Raw genomic sequence first — 15,386 nt, forward strand, 5'->3', positions numbered from 1 at the left:
TCTATCTAAAGCCAAGAAACCCTAGATCCCTGCGGAGTCTTGCGGCTTGCTCTTTCCGGCCTTCGCGCTGAGACACGTTCCAGGCGCGCGTTGAGCTCATCCCTCGGTCCTGCACTAGTCCACGGTGATACGTGCCTGAAAAATCACAAATCAGTCCCCTCTCCTCCTATCCTCCACTTCATTACGACCTTTATATTCTCATTCATGTCCAAGATATTTGGCTCTGCTGCCGCGGCAGCCGCCGCGGCATCTGTGCCGAGCTTGAAGGGGAGCGTCCACGTGGACTCGCTCGACACCAAGATCATACAGTACTCCGCCAGCATATTGAAGCTTGAAAAGCTCATCGAGAGGTTCGCACAACTCTCATCTAAAACGCTTGTGCAAACAGGTGTTCTCCCGCTTCTCCAGTACATAACCTTGCTCCCTGGCTCGGCGTTTAACTTGAATGATACCTTTGTGAGTCACCTCGCGCGGCTCTCCGATTGGGATTTCTCCAGCTTGCCGTCGCCCGGCATAAAGCTCCCTGGTAGTACCAACACTGTCCAGGTGACATACGATGACCGTGACTTCCCGCTCCACGCGTTGCGCGCGGTACCGCGCGCAGCAGACGGCGCGACGGGCGTGCGCGTGCTCGACAAAATGTGCCGTGACTTGCTAGCGTTGTACGTGAAGCGCTTGACGCTGGCAAAGTCGGAGCGTGCAGCTTACCGCATTCCCGATTCTACGGGTGCACCGATTCCGCTTGACATTGCGGCGATCCGTGACATTTTGGAACCACAAGAGATCGACGCCGTTTTTGACGACCTATTCATTACGCCCGGTGGCGACGACGCGCTCGCAACGCTCCAGGATATGGATTTAAAAGCCTTGAGCGTGATCAACGCTGCCGTAAACAAAACCGCAGGCCGGTTTAAGGCGGAATTGGTGCTGCTCACCGCCATTCGGTCTAACTCGCAGGCCATCAGGCTGTTGCCGCACTGGGAATACACGGTACATCGCATTGCCGCGTACGCGTTCCGCATCAATGACTTGTACATCTTGGTGCGCCGCGCTGCACGCCGCGCCTACGTTTCGCATTACGCGCACCTCCACGAAACCAAGTTTCTCCACTACAGCCTGGATACCCATGGCTTCCGCGTGCTCTTGACCGCATGCGACGAACAGTTTAACAACGCGCGCAAGAATGGCGTGCTCATTGCAACCATCACGCGCTTGATCCGCACTGGCTCCAACTTCCCTGTGCGTGTCGACATCATTGCCGACTTGATGCTGCACCTAAACCAGGGCTATGCATTGATCCTCAAGACGTTGAGCTTGTCTATGAAGCTTGTTAAGCAATGGACCATTGCCGAGTATCGATACCGCACGCTTGCTCAGAGATCGCCGTCGTCCGAGGCTGATGACACGCTCACGGCAGACGACCTTCCACACGTGAAACAAAGCGAGATGGAAAGGGTACGCGTGCAGTTGAAGCTTGATGAGATTGAGGCTAGAGAGCAAAGCTTGCGGATGGAAGAGCTTGCCAAGCAAAGCGAATCGCTTAGGTTGAGTCCCCATTACAATAATCCGGTAAAGGCAAAGGCCCGGCAGGAGCAGTTCAGACGGGAGAATGAGGTGGCATCGGTCAGAGAGGCAAAGAATGGCCTTGAATTAGCAGAAACAGAGATTGAGCTGAAAATAACTCAAACCGACAAAAATGAGGTGGATACGGCTGAACTCAGGGTGACTAAAACAAACATGTCTGAGGATCTGGAGGCCAAAGTGGCTGTGGAATCGCCTGGCGGTTCTCCGGAAACTGAATCATTGCGTGAAGTGACGCCAGTGTCAGGCAAGTCAGAAGCGTCAGAAACGCTGTCACCCCCTCAATACCAGCCAGGTATCCAACCAAATATTCATTCAGAACTTCAATCTAAGCCTGAATCTCTCTCAAATTTGTCGCCCACCCCATCTACCTCCTCTGCAGACCTGCTAGCTGAAATCTCCATTCTACTCGAAAGATCCAGATCAGACACCTCCATCAGCTCCTCCGCCAACAGTGCCTCCTCTGCTTCCACCGTTCCCTTGGCATCTGTTTCCAAGTCAGAAATATCGACTCAACCTGCTCCATTGTCCACCCGGCGTCTGAGTACGGTCCAGCGGAGACCCAACTCTGTCTATATGGTGCCTGCCTCGCCTGATAACCGTTTTAGCTCACTCACAGGCTTGCCATCCCCAGCTGCTGCCGGAATCAAGGCAGCAACGCGTCCCAGGTCCAGCTCCAACCCCGTCGCCCCACCTAGCACCCAGGCTGTTGCCTTGGGAGCTGCTGCCAACGCTTTCCGACCACTAAAGCCTGCGGCCGGGAGCAATCGCTCACGTAGTTCGTCTTTGACGGCCGCGCCTGCTCCCAACCCGGGCGTGATCAGACGCAACAGTGTGAGTGTCAATCCCCTGTCGTCTGCCACGGAACGCTTGCGGCTTCACATCCAGCAGAGCGCGCGCGACGGGTCCGTAAAGCGGGTGGAGATTCCAAAGTTTGGCTACTTGAAAACCACAGAAGACACCTTCGTGCGTGCAACTTCCTCGCGTCAATCACCAGCCGGAAAGGCGCGCTTGCTCGTTCAGTCCAATCCGCAACCTCTCGCAGCGTCTGTTCTGCCGTTTGTAGAGCCGTGCGTATCTCCCAGCGTTTCTGCCAACCGAAGCAGAAGTAACAGTGCGTCGCGAGAGTTACCAAAGATCTTCGAGGGCAAAAGCACTACTCCGGTCTCGCCGACCCCAATCTCCACTGTAAAGCCCTCTGTGTCCGCCTCCAGATCCAGATCTAACCTGGCCGCCACACGCGGCTCCGACATGATGGTCACGGTTCCCGAGCCAATGTCCTTGCCTCCTTCGCCGGTCAAGAAGGTCCGATTTGTAGGGGTTCCAGAATACAGTCCGTTGGAAGATAAGCCTAGCTCAAAGCACGCGATAAAGGGTTTTGTCTACCAGTCGTCACCCTTTAACGTCCAACAACGTGTCAGTACTGAGACCTCCGCGCGCGTCTATGGCAGCAGCTATCAAGGCTTCTCTGCCGCTGCCAAAATGTCCCCCACAGGAAAGACCTCGATGATGGGCTCTTTAACCTCCGGAGATGGCTTTGGTAACGTCCAACAGACAGGCAGTCTCTTTGCCAAACCATCTACGAACTCCGGAAAGTTGGCCAAGTTCCGGTCGAAGCTTTTACAATAAATCAGTCCAGCAGCTGGTTAGTACCAGTTGATTTACTGTGGCCCTGCTATAAATACTGAAAGGAATTCTGGTTCCAATGTATATGCAAACATTGATGTTTATGAATAGTGAAACTGACCTGGAGTTTATACATTAATAGTAAGCGAAAGCTATTTATGTGAAGTTAGATGCTAGATATATGATCAAGTCAGCACATAATGTTTCAGAATCTGGGTATGAGAATGCAGATAAATACAGGCTATACGTTAAAACGTAGTATCTGCAGGAAAGAATGTGAATGCGGTGAAAGAGTATTATGGATACATCGGTGTTAAATTATCTATTTCTCGTGCCTATGATAAGATATAACCAGCCAGATGGATTTTAGACCATCTGTCCAATTATGTTTTGTATCCTAACTGTGTTTAAGAGCCAAGTGCAATCTTAGGTATAAATGTGTGCACATTTATTATTCTAAAGTTCTATAGTTGAATATTATAATGTATGAGAAATATTAAAAGGTACGGTGAATATATGCTTGCCGATGTTAAATAGTAACTCGTTAACACCAATAGTAAATTTATACGTAAATTCGCCCGCTTTATCGGCTAAATCCAGTACGTCAGGGAAAGCAGCATCTGAACGGATATTCAAAAACTTTAACTCGGCTACATATCATAAGTCACTTCTGATCTTGGCACTTTTTATAAACGGTGATTTCTAAACTGGAGTGCTAGGCTATTTTTCCGTCCGGACTCCAACGTTATTCTTCTAAACCCGATCCTGCACATACCCTGTGCGGCGCCAAAATTTTTCAAAATTTTTCGTTTCCGATTTTTCAACTAGAATATCATTCAATCGGTATTTATTACATTTTTGTGTTCCTCTACATCCCATGTCTATCGAAACCAAGAGAGCTTACGGCGCTGAAGAGACGGACGCTAAGAGAAGAAAGCAGGGTGCAAGGGCCAAGAACCCGGTTGATGACAATGGTATTTCCGAGTGCTTCCAGAAGGTCACCACCTCTTTATATGTATCGCTTGCGCCGTGCCACGCGGCAAACCCGATCCAGGGAATCAAGACGCTGCATTTAGAGCCATTGGTGATGACCTACTTCCAACCAGCTCACGGTGTGGTGTTATCATACGGTAACCTCAAGTTGTCCAACGACAATATTCTCGAGGAAGACGGGAAAAAGCAGCTCCTCACAAAGATCTCATACGACGGACCATTCTCCTTTTTGTGGATTTCCGTCGACTTTTTGGTCTGGACCCCGCAGGTCGGCGACACCCTTGAAGGCTACAGCTACATGCAATCGGCGTCGCACATTGGGTTGTTGATCCACGATACCTTCAACGCCTCCATCAAGAAGAGCAGCATTCCGTCCGGATGGGAGTTCGTCCACAACCAAGTTGACGAATACGCTACAGAGGTGGAAGAGAACAAGTTCCGCTCGTTAGGATACTGGGTCGACGAAAACGGTATTAAGATCGAAGGCAGGATGAAGCTTACCGTCAAGGCTGTTCATTCCACTGGCAGAGTCATCTCCGTCGAGGGGACTTTATTACAGCCAAACTCCGAGAGAGACGCCTTGCCGATCGTTCCGAACAAATCCAAGAAGTTTGAAGATGAGACTCCGATCACTGTGGTGGCGGAAGAGGCCAAGGAGGAAGAGGACGAGAGCGTGCCAACCTACACAAAGGAGTCCAGTGACAGCGAAGACGAAGACGGAAAGGTTGTTGCTGCAGACTCGTCCGATGATGATTCCGATTAGTCATGAATTTTCCCTGTTATATTAGTTAGGCAGCAGCCTTTGTTCGCATGTTTATATTACGTTATTGAAAATGGATTGTAGGGTGAGATGCGGGTGGTATAGGAGAAAAGAAAGCACAGGATGGTAAAAGTGGGGTTTTTTTTTCTCTGGCGAGACAGCTCGGTTTACCCAGCTGTTGAAAAGATTACAAGTCTGAGACGGTGTTTGTTATATGAGAGACCTTGAGGCGATCTGGTATTGGATCGGAGAATAATAAGCTTGAGGAATTATATGCCAATTCTAAGCCTACATTCCTTATGTAGTAAACTGTGTCGAATGGGGTGTAGGTAGAAGCAAACCTGATTTTTTATGGTTTATTCGATATAATTAATTGAGGATTATTTTATTCGATATGATTAACTGAAAATTATTTTAATCTGAAATAAAAAGCACATTCTGTACTATAGTTTAAGAATAATTAGTAGATCTAATAAAAGGAGTACGATTCACAGCGACTTTTCAGGATATGTGACAAATTGAGACTACATCTTTACCCATTGTCCTCTTGAACCCAATCCCTCAAATCTATGTTTCAGTCTTTTCAGGTTATTAACTGCTTATATTTGTAGTTGATATCATTCTGAATGACTCCAAAGACCCAACCGTCGGCATCTCTCTATTCCCTGACCTATCCAATACCGTAAAACTAGACCGTATAGCCCTATATTTTACATCGCAAACCCTTTTGTCGTACTTAAACCACTGTTAATACATATGATTTAGAATTCCAAAAGCTTGGCCCACACTTAACGATAATTTCGCATTTTGTCCACAATCACAGCTTCCTACCGGTCACATGTCTGAGTGCCTTTTCGGGCTGCATACGCGAATTTGTGCATGACAATCATAAGGTAAACAAACCCATCGGCTCTTCCTTCACGCATCACATCTACACACACCAGCTCCAATGTCAGCCCCAGACTATCGATCCACAACCATCCTCACCGAACATCTCGGCTATCCGCCCATCGCGGTGATTGACGACGTCATCAACGCGGTGAACGAACTTATGTACAAGTGCACACAGGCGGTGGAGACGTACTTGCACGAGCGAGAAAGCAAACGGCTCGAGAGCATTAAGAATAACGTGGATAACGACGATGACGTGGTAATGACGGAATCCGAAAAAAGTATGGCAACAGTCCCAGAAGATGAAATCGAGATGGGAACAGCCAAGTTGGAGACGCTTCTCGAGTCCACGGTCGACAAAAACTTTGACAAGTTTGAGCTCTATGCCATCAGAAACATCCTCAATGTCCCGTCCGAGTTGGCACATGAAGGCTGGATCCGCTTGAACCACCACAAAGGTATCGATTTTTCGCAGGGGGCGATCAAGAGCTCGCGGTACTACGATGTCCAGATCGATGTGCTCCGCAAGGAGATCAACGCCCAGCTCACGCTCCGGAAGATTCTAAAGCTCCAGATTGTGAAGGCGACAAAGATTGTCCAGTCGCTCGCGAAATTCAAACAGACGTTGCGCTTCCTCGACGCGATGAACGGTACATTTTCGTCCGAAGCCACCGCCGCGTTGCGTGCTGTTTCGCCGCTTGACGAGACGCTCCACTACTTGCTTATCCAGGTCGACGGTCTCTTTACTCAGGTGGCATCTATCCGGGCGAAATTAGACGGTGAGGGCGGTGTTCGAAGCGCAGATTTTGTGCCGTCTCCGCGAGAAGAGTATCTCAATCAGCAGACCGCCAAGGTGTTACTGAGCATGGGTCTTCTCCCCGATATCATGCATGTGACTTCCAACCTGGCAGAGGAGGATGTGGGTAGGTTGGCTGAGATTTCCCGTGTCCTCAAAGAATCAGAGCAGCGCTCTGAGTCGGAGTGATTTTGTATAATGACTGTATGTGTCCTTTAAATTTGTATTGCTAGTTGACGAACATGAAAATAATCTGTATATTCTTCAAGCTTGTTTTAAATAAACCTAGAAATCTGTTTACTAGTTTATAAGATTGTTGTTATTCGACGACCCAGGTGATCAGTAGAGATCTGCTGACCTGGGCCAGACCGTGCACTTAATCCGTATTGCTGTTTTCGCTCCATCCCTGCTTTTATTATTTCTATTACCATAAAAGAACCATTACAGAGGATTTCAGTCCCGGTTGATTGCAAGCAATGTATCATAATACAAAGCTTGGCTATAGACTATTGATAAAGGATCATCCCCCTGGTCTTGTCTACTTATTCCTCGTTTCGTTCACCAACCACCGCCAGATAACAGCGCGGCGCTTCGAGTCCTGGACAGAATGCTTGGTTTTGCCAAAGCGCAACTTATCGAAGGAAACCTCAGGCTTTTCTTTGCGGGGAGTGGGGGCCATGGCGAGCCGTCTTACCTTTCCCAACTTCTTGAAGTTGATGAAAGTGAACCACAAGGCGCTGACCACAGAGAAGATGCATACAGCGGCGAACCCGACTTCGGACTCCTCAACAAAGTTCTTCAAGTTCATCCCGTAAAAGGCCGGCGCGATGGTTGCCACGGTGAAGCCAAGGGTGTAGATGGTTACCTTCAACTCAAACAACATCAACGAATTGCGGTTGGCGTCGAGAATGATGTTAATGATCTCCTCCGTGGACTTGATATCATTGATGAGCGACTCCGCCTGCTGAACAAACTCGTCACACTGGATGTAATACGCCTCAAGCAACATCTCCACCTCGGTAAAGTCCATTGAGTTATTCTCCATGGTTATCATCTTGTGATGGCTTTGCACTGGTTCTGCGGGTTCCGCAATAACGTCCTCAGCGACGTGAGGAAACGACGGCATTATAGGTTCAATGTGCCCCGAGTGAATATCTGTCGGAAAGTGCCCTGAGCTATGTACACTTCCCTCCGGTTTGAGGGAACTTTCAGGGAGCACCTTCTTATGCGACAAGTACAACTTGGCCAAATCCTCATCGTTGTCAAGCAACTCGTCCAACACATTCTTAATCAACAACGCTTTCTGGTAAAACGCCCCTAAAGACTTGGAATATACGAGCAAGTCCTTCAACTTAACCCTGTCGATCTGGTCCTCGAGGTCCTCTAAAATGCGCCCGCAGTGGTACTTGTGCTCCGCGAGCTCCGCCTCAAGCGAGCTCATCACATTGATCAAGATACTCTCCAACGCACGGTGCTCGTAGTCCTGGTGGTAGTTGTAGTGGTTGGTGCCCGCGGGCTGCGTGCTGAGCTTGTTCTCGAGATCGTACATGAACAAGCCAATCTTCTTTGCCAGCGCCGTCACGGATGTATCAAAGACCATCACCTTGTCGAACATGACTATCGCCTTGATGTGCAAGAGGTTGACCAAGAAGCACGTATCACGCACGACGATGCTAGGAATAATGTCGATGGTGGAAGAGTCGATCTTGCGCAAGTCGCGGGGGTAGAGCCCGTGCGATGAGAGGAACTGCATCTTGGGGTATCGTTTCGAGATACTCGTGATATGTCCCTTGGCGTTAAACGTGGTGCATGAAACGTAACTATCGTTCGGCTGGATGGGAAGGAGCAAGCGTGAGACGTTAGGTGGACCGGAGGGGGTGAACGTGCTTGTAGGGGGCGGTGAAAGAATCGTCATGGGTATTGGAGATGAGAATCTCTTTGGTGAGATTTGAAATGTACTGTTATGGGTAAAGTGGGATTTGGGCAGGGCTTTGTAGGAGGGTTTATATGAGGATTCGCTATGAGACCTAAGACGGCCAGGTTTGAAAGAGCTTAACCAACTGGAGCCTCTAGTGAAACTATAACCTCCCATACCTTCTAATCGGGGGAAAGCCCGCCCCTGAGTGTATAGCTGTTGCCGGGTGAACATGTGATGCGATGACTTCAGCGGAAAGTGAGATCAAATCACGGGGCAAATGGGCTGGACTTAAGGTAACCTAGGAGTGGCTTACTCGCAATTAATCCAGTATCTTGTCAATAACAGCGATCCTTTGTTAATGTGGCCTAGTAGAATAGTTAGAAAGGTGTGATGTTCTGGGTCTATTCTGGCCATTCTGGCCATTCTGATAGCGCCATCGGCGGGCTCAGCACCGTGTCCTGCATAGACGTCAACCTAAACGTCGACTCAACCAAAAAAAACTCCATCTCTTTCTTTCTGATAGTACCAGTTCATCTACAATCGCTTATTCATAATTATGTTATCGCTATATAACACACGGAGAGATAGGGGAAAACATACACAAACCCCATCCGCTGAATCCCAAAAGATCTATCCAAGACGTAACGTCTTCTGATCTATCACACAAAACCAATACCAAAAAAAGTGAAAAAAAATTCCAAGATAAAAAGACAAATAAAAACCAAATAATGCCTGAACCCCTAAGGCTCAACCCCCATACCATGAGACTGTTTCGAGCACCTGGGGTTCGATTATTTCAAAAAGTGCCCAAAGTTTTCATCGTTCAACCAGCCAACCTTCTCAAATGCCGCAAAAAGCCGAGACGCCTTGTTGACGTCGATGCGACACGCCTTCTGCGCGTCAGTTCTTCTGAAGGACAAACCCTTCCGCATACGCGTGACCTTTTCCAAGAACAACCGACGCTTGGAGTCCAAGTACAAGTTGCATGGTAACCTGAGGATGGAAGCCAACTGGACTTCAGCCGGATGCAATTCGGCCAACAACGGGTCGTCCGCCAAGCTCATCGGCAGGCCTTTCCACTCTGTCTTCAAGCACCGTGCGTGCGGCAACAAGGATGTGCTTGGGCAGAAGTCGGCAACGGACCTGTAGTCGATGGCGGAAGGGGCTGGGGTAGGGGTTCCGTCGCCCTTCACCTTCCGCTTGCGGGGCTTTGGCGTCGAACGCTCCTCGTCTGTGTGTCTGTTGCTCGACAACCCGTCAATAACGGATACAGACGACTCTCTGATCAAACGTCTGGTTCTCACGCGTTCGAGCTCAGAGTTGTCCTCCTCTTCCTCTGACTTCTGATACACTCTTCTTCTGGAGGCCACCTGCTGCGCGCGTCTCAACTCCTGGTTGCGTCTGTGGGCCTTAAGTCTGGCCGCATCCGACGAGCCCTTGTTGGATGATAAGGTCGCGTACTGCTCCAAAAAGTTGAGCTGCGCCCGCTTGTATCCCGGGTTGCCTAGCCCTTTCCAGGCATCGATCTCCAATCTGCAGTCCACCAAATTCTCCACAGGGAACTCCTTTTGAGAAAGTGGAAGGCCTGTGGTTGTAGGGCCTGGCGCTGAGGTCTCGTCCTTCTCAGATTCTGAAGACGAGCTGGACGTTCTGAACGCCTCGGAGGTGGGCGAATTGGTTTCAATTGACAAACTGCTTGGGAAGGGACCCGTGTGGGTGCTGGTGGCTGGTTTTGGAGAGAGCGGAGGTGACGGAGGTGAGTGAATTGCGCTCTTGCCTCCGAAATTGTTGCTCTTGTGCAACGCATTGAAGTAGAATTCAGGCTTCATGGTGGGGGTTTCTGAGGCGGTGCCCACCGGTGCTGGGGTCAAGCAGGCCTGTAATCTGGCGTTACTGGATCCAATGTCTTCGCGTGAGGTGCTACTGCTCATTGAATAGGAATTGTCTATTGCAAGTGGTTGATGATACGGCATTGCCATTGGTGTTTAGACAAGAAGTGGTTACTGGAGGGTTGAGCGCAAGAGATGGATGTATGGGAAAACAAAAATGGCGTCACCAGGTCAGGCACAAGAAAAAATAAAAAAATTTGGCTTCCTTTCTTTTGTTTTCCTGTCTGATAACGACAAGGGCTCGAGCCTGTTTTCTTTCACTAGGCACTGGTCACCCGACATGAAAAGCAATTTTTGTTAACCGGACTCAATAATATTTGCTAGAGTCTGGTCTTACAAACAGAAATTTTTTTGGAAAAAGAAACGGGCGATGCGGTTTAAGGTTTCTAATACCGCATAATCACCTGCGTCGTTTCTTTTGTTTCTTAATTTGTGTCATTTTTGGGTGGTGCAATCGCGAGCGTGATACCGTAATAACTGCAGTCGTGCAGGACTTATGCGCGGCCTGAAGCGCTGACGTGCTAACGCGCTGTGGGTGTTCTTCGTGCATACACGGCGACGGCCTCGTTCCCGTCATTAATAAGCGGTATACACTACTGGCTGTACCGTGGGTACTGCCTCTAAAGGTCAAGTCATACATAAATAGTGCTGGCCACTTGTGTTTGCCGTCCGGGCTGAAGCAATGCAGGGCGAATTGCATCTCTGGCCATTATAGTACACCTTTTTGCCGACAGTAGATGCAGCATCTTGCTCCTCTGAAACGCGTTCCTTGCATGCATTTGAATCATTGTAATCCAGGTTCTTACAGCTGAGTTGAAATGGTAGGCTTGAAAGATAGCATGAGGGCTATTTCTTTTTTTTCCAAGATCCGTCGGAGTATCCCCGCCCCAGGCATGGGAGTACGACGAGGCGTAGCACTATTTTCGTACACTCTTAAGCCGCCCTTGATCGCTTAATTATATCCTAGTAACCTTGATCTAGACACCACTTCAAATTCACACACTATGTCATACCTTGGCAGCCAGCATGCAACTCTGGACGATTCTTTGCAGGAGAGGCAAGGCTAGTAACATGCACAAGACCTGGTAGAGTGGACCGGCTGAGATATAAGAGATTAGGCCCGGTGTATGCTGCTTCTAGATTACCGCCTTACTCACACAGGTCTGGAAGCTCAATTTGTATGACGAAAACACGATTAGCTATGCATGTAACGAAAAATCTTCGTGCATGCATAGATCTACATGCAAGTTTGTGGGATTGATAGACACCATACATAACAGCCTCATCCTAGACGCAGCAGCCCTGTATGTAATTTAACGATCACCAAACGGTTTGGCAGCCCTGCGTTATGAGGTCTTGACTAGTCGTATAAGAGTAAAGCACCAAGGACTATTTAACCTGGAATAGGAGGAAATATATGGGCCATGCAATCATCTATAGATGAGGATGTATATTATTCATATTAAGGTTTAGTTCTAATTTAGCACAGAAAGTGACTGACGATTTGTGCTCTCGATATGTTATATTCGAAGCGAAAAAAAGTAAGGTCACGTGCGCAGTTGGGATATGGGGTTGGCCTAAATGCACGCGCTGATGTTATTTATAGCTCTATCGTAATTATCAGATATACATACATATATATTGTGTACACATAGATGTATTTCTTTACCCAAAGCTCTTAATATGGTTATATATACGCCATTTTCAGACTCTCTGTGTTCCCATTGTCAAATTTGAACCGGATATCAAAGTATTATTACAAATTTGTCTATATATTTACGAAAAAATTATATCAATACTTAATGTTCAGTAGTATATATTGCAACGAATAATATATGAAAATTGCACATACAGGCCCTGTTTTAGTTTATTTCGCCGCGTATAACCTATCCATTAGAGTAAAACAGTATAAATTTAATTGAAAGAAAGCTATCTAAAACTAGTCTACCATGTATTATACGCAAAACTTGCCACCATCGAAAATCATTATCCTGTACATTCATACAAATTGTCCCACAAGGCGAATACATCGATGAGCTTAAGTTTCATATGTACCGGATAGAAAAGTATTTTTGGGAAAAGAAACCACCGCTGCGAGATTGAGACTGATTGATTAAATTAACGCCTAGCATTTGCTACTGACAACCTGGACTGGCAGATAGATATACGCCTCCTCTACACAAGTATGGTTAACTACACTGGTAAATTTGTCTTGGCTCCTATGGTCCGGGCCGGTGAATTGCCAAACAGATTATTAGCCTTGAAGCACGGTGCGGATTTGGTTTGGGGCCCGGAGATTATCGATAAGAAGCTTGTGCAATGTGAAAGATTCAACAACACAGAGTTGGGTACCGTGGACTATTTATCCAAAACTGGTAACCTAAAAGTTCCCGGCGTCAGCAATTTGGTTTTTAGGACCGTTCCGAGTTTAGAAGCCGGCAAGTTGATTTTTCAGATGGGGACGGCGGACCCTGAGCTTGCGGTGCAAGCAGCCAAGATCGTCATAAATGACGTTGCCGGGATTGATGTTAATGCTGGCTGTCCTAAGCACTTCTCTGTGCATGCCGGGATGGGCGCTGCCTTGTTAAAGACCCCCGAGAGGCTCGTCAACATCTTGACCAGCTTGGTCAACGAGGTTGGGCTAGTGTACAATAAGCCAATCAGTGTCAAAATCAGAGTTTTGGAGGATGAAAAATCCACTTTGGAATTGGTGAACAGATTAGTAAAAACGGGCATTTCCAACTTGACTGTTCACTGCCGCCGAAGGGAGATGAGAAACACCGAGGCTCCTATCAGAGAGTACATGCCTGCCATTATCGAAAGCTGCCGTGCCTCCAAGGTTAGTTGTATCATTAATGGTAGTGTCAAGAGCTACCAGGACTATAGAGACATCCAAAAGACGTACGGGCCTGATATCGGTGCCATGATCGCCACATGCGCTGAAACAAACGCCAGCTGCTTCTCTCCTGAGCCTGTCTCCTGGGCAAAGTTGACCAAGGAATTCGTTGAAATTGCCACCAAATACAACAACCACGTGAGTAATACCAAGTATTGTCTTACCAGCATTGTACCAGGGAAAACCAAGTACTACCAGCTCATTGCTCGTTCCAAGACCCCCGAAGCTATCGCCGACGTGGTCAAGTCCTTCGACGACGAAGGTAAAAGTGTTGAGCAGGTGGAAGCAAAAGTCGTCACAGTAGAGCCGCTCACCAAACCGGCGAGACACCCGATTGAGGGAGAAACTTCCACCAAGCGTAAGTTGGATGCCGAAGCCGAAATCAGCGCTAAGAAGCAAGCTTGCTGAGTTTAGACTGCCTTTGACAAGTGTATATAGTTGCTCTAGGAGACCGAACAAGCTGGAATTTTCAGAAACATGATTTGGAATTAGATAAAATAAGGCAGTGTGGGGAAGTAAAACCAATAAAAAGAAACAAAAATATATACAATTTGGAGGAGAAAACATAACGATAAAAAGGATGAGTGAAAATAAGAGACAATTATCGCATACAAAGATCCAGGCAATTTTTAGTTTATCCCAGTTCAACGTTTGCAGCTAAACCGACGCCTCATCCCTCCAACCGCCAAGTTCTTTCCCTTCTCAGCCTTTTGTATTTCTCTATTCTGGGAGCCATGATATCGCATGCCTCATGGTAGGGCTATGGACGAATAGATGGGGTTCATGGAACGGACAACAGACAAGACACGTATGCGAAGGGGGTGTGTGATAAGCGGGAAAATATACAATGTGGACAGACAAGTGCTCCACCTAAGAAAGGAGAGACTTAAGGCCACACCAGGCACCAGCAGCACCTGCCATCAAACCGGCGGAGATACCCATCGGCCTGAAGCCCTTGCTGCTTTTAAAAATGGCACCAGCAATGGCACCGGCACCAACGGAGTTCAAGTCATCATGTTTGCCTCTGAAGGCGTCGATAGTGGAGTCGATGATATTATAGGTCAAAGCCAAAACCCCGGCGGAGTTACCCAAGTATGGACCTCTCTTGGTGATGTGATTCAAGATGGTGTTGATCTTCAACTTTGGTGGGGAGTTGGCTGGGATGTTTCTGATACCCTCCTGGAAACCGTAGGCACCACCAATACCCAAACCCATCAAGTAAACGGCACCAGTACCGTAGCACAAGTCATCGGACCAGCCTCTAGATGGGATAAGGCCCTGAGCACCCTCGGTCTGGTTCAAGACTTCGTCTTCCAAGTCAAGGTACTCGATACCTTTATCCAAACCGGCCAATGGGTGCAATCTGGAGGTGTCCAAAGCACCAGGGGTGGAGAGGATATTGGAGATATCACTGACGGAGGTCGGATCGAAGCCCAAAGATTGTTGCTGAACTGGCTCTTCGGCCTTTTGTTCAGCCTTTCTGCTACCAAATAACCAGGACATATTGTATGTGTATTATGCAAAGGGTTGTCACAAGAGGTGGAGTTCCCTAGCGGTTGGCGATTTAAAACTTGGGGTTATATCTAAGTCGCCGCCCGGGTGTGTATTGCCATAGTTAAGGCTGAATTTTCCATTTGGTAGTGTGCGCCGCCGAGGTAATTTTCACAGTTACCCGGTGAAGGACTCATGTATGCGGCAGTTGCCGAAGCCGAGAACGCCACACGGAATGAAGTGAATACGACTGTGAAAAATAGATAAGGAACGTAGAGAGAGAAAGACTTGAAAGAGTGAAGCATGAAATATATGAGGAATAAATTGGAAAACACTAGGGTTTCATAAAGATGATAGAGATAATGGTACTAAATAGTAATGTCAGGTCAAAACAATAAGCTTTTTAACTCAGTAAAAAGCGCCAGTGGTTTAGTGGTAAAATCCAACGTTGCCATCGTTGGGCCCCCGGTTCGATTCCGGGCTGGCGCATTATTTTTATCATTTGTATCACCTCCCCAGTTACTTTTTGGCATTTTAATCGGACC

General features: G+C 47.9%; 7 protein-coding genes and 1 non-coding gene across 8 annotated transcripts; 5 read left to right on the forward strand and 3 right to left on the reverse strand.

Annotated features, from left to right (window-relative positions):
• Nucleotides 1-54: 54 nt before the first annotated feature.
• On the forward strand, nucleotides 55-3,562 carry BABINDRAFT_159078 (protein phosphatase regulator). The gene has a single exon (XM_019127450.1). The coding sequence runs from the start codon at nucleotides 205-207 to the stop codon at nucleotides 3,208-3,210; it is 3,006 nt and encodes a 1,001-aa protein (XP_018987830.1). The 5' UTR covers nucleotides 55-204; the 3' UTR covers nucleotides 3,211-3,562.
• Nucleotides 3,563-4,061: 499 nt separating this feature from the next.
• BABINDRAFT_159079 (DNA-directed RNA polymerase I subunit) lies at nucleotides 4,062-5,251 on the forward strand. Its single transcript, XM_019127451.1, has one exon. The coding sequence runs from the start codon at nucleotides 4,085-4,087 to the stop codon at nucleotides 4,961-4,963; it is 879 nt and encodes a 292-aa protein (XP_018987831.1). The 5' UTR covers nucleotides 4,062-4,084; the 3' UTR covers nucleotides 4,964-5,251.
• A 629-nt stretch (nucleotides 5,252-5,880) lies between these two features.
• On the forward strand, nucleotides 5,881-6,897 carry MTW1 (MIND complex subunit). The gene has a single exon (XM_019127452.1). It carries the CDS (start codon nucleotides 5,910-5,912, stop codon nucleotides 6,834-6,836), a length of 927 nt encoding a protein of 308 aa, XP_018987832.1. The 5' UTR covers nucleotides 5,881-5,909; the 3' UTR covers nucleotides 6,837-6,897.
• A 12-nt stretch (nucleotides 6,898-6,909) lies between these two features.
• Nucleotides 6,910-8,562, reverse strand: MRS2 (Mrs2p; the record flags this gene model as incomplete). Its single annotated transcript, XM_019132250.1, has 2 exons — nucleotides 6,910-7,686; nucleotides 7,867-8,562. 2 exons carry the CDS (start codon nucleotides 8,560-8,562, stop codon nucleotides 7,186-7,188), a joined length of 1,197 nt encoding a protein of 398 aa, XP_018987833.1. The 3' UTR covers nucleotides 6,910-7,185.
• A 794-nt stretch (nucleotides 8,563-9,356) lies between these two features.
• On the reverse strand, nucleotides 9,357-10,394 carry BABINDRAFT_30581 (uncharacterized protein; the record flags this gene model as incomplete). The annotated part of the gene is made up of 1 exon (XM_019131490.1): nucleotides 9,357-10,394. One exon carries the CDS (start codon nucleotides 10,392-10,394, stop codon nucleotides 9,357-9,359), a length of 1,038 nt encoding a protein of 345 aa, XP_018987834.1.
• Nucleotides 10,395-12,639: 2,245 nt separating this feature from the next.
• SMM1 (Smm1p) lies at nucleotides 12,640-13,758 on the forward strand (the record flags this gene model as incomplete). Its single annotated transcript, XM_019130243.1, has 1 exon — nucleotides 12,640-13,758. One exon carries the CDS (start codon nucleotides 12,640-12,642, stop codon nucleotides 13,756-13,758), a length of 1,119 nt encoding a protein of 372 aa, XP_018987835.1.
• A 462-nt stretch (nucleotides 13,759-14,220) lies between these two features.
• TIM23 (protein transporter) lies at nucleotides 14,221-14,853 on the reverse strand (the record flags this gene model as incomplete). Its single annotated transcript, XM_019132221.1, has 1 exon — nucleotides 14,221-14,853. The coding sequence occupies one exon, from the start codon at nucleotides 14,851-14,853 to the stop codon at nucleotides 14,221-14,223; it is 633 nt and encodes a 210-aa protein (XP_018987836.1).
• A 406-nt stretch (nucleotides 14,854-15,259) lies between these two features.
• On the forward strand, nucleotides 15,260-15,330 carry BABINDRAFT_t15. The gene has a single exon. It is a non-coding gene; the product is annotated as a tRNA-Gly (tRNA).
• The last annotated feature ends 56 nt before the right edge of the window (nucleotides 15,331-15,386 follow it).

This window comes from Babjeviella inositovora (assembly GCF_001661335.1).
Source record: "Babjeviella inositovora NRRL Y-12698 unplaced genomic scaffold BABINscaffold_1, whole genome shotgun sequence".
Classification (NCBI taxonomy): Eukaryota; Fungi; Ascomycota; class Pichiomycetes; order Serinales; genus Babjeviella; species Babjeviella inositovora.

What these genes read in the sequence shown, in the direction of transcription:
- BABINDRAFT_159078 (XM_019127450.1), top strand. Translation starts at nt 205, where the DNA reads ATGTCCAAGATATTTGGCTCTGCTGCCGCGGCAGCCGCCGCGGCATCT.
- BABINDRAFT_159079 (XM_019127451.1), top strand. Translation starts at nt 4,085, where the DNA reads ATGTCTATCGAAACCAAGAGAGCTTACGGCGCTGAAGAGACGGACGCT.
- MTW1 (XM_019127452.1), top strand. Translation starts at nt 5,910, where the DNA reads ATGTCAGCCCCAGACTATCGATCCACAACCATCCTCACCGAACATCTC.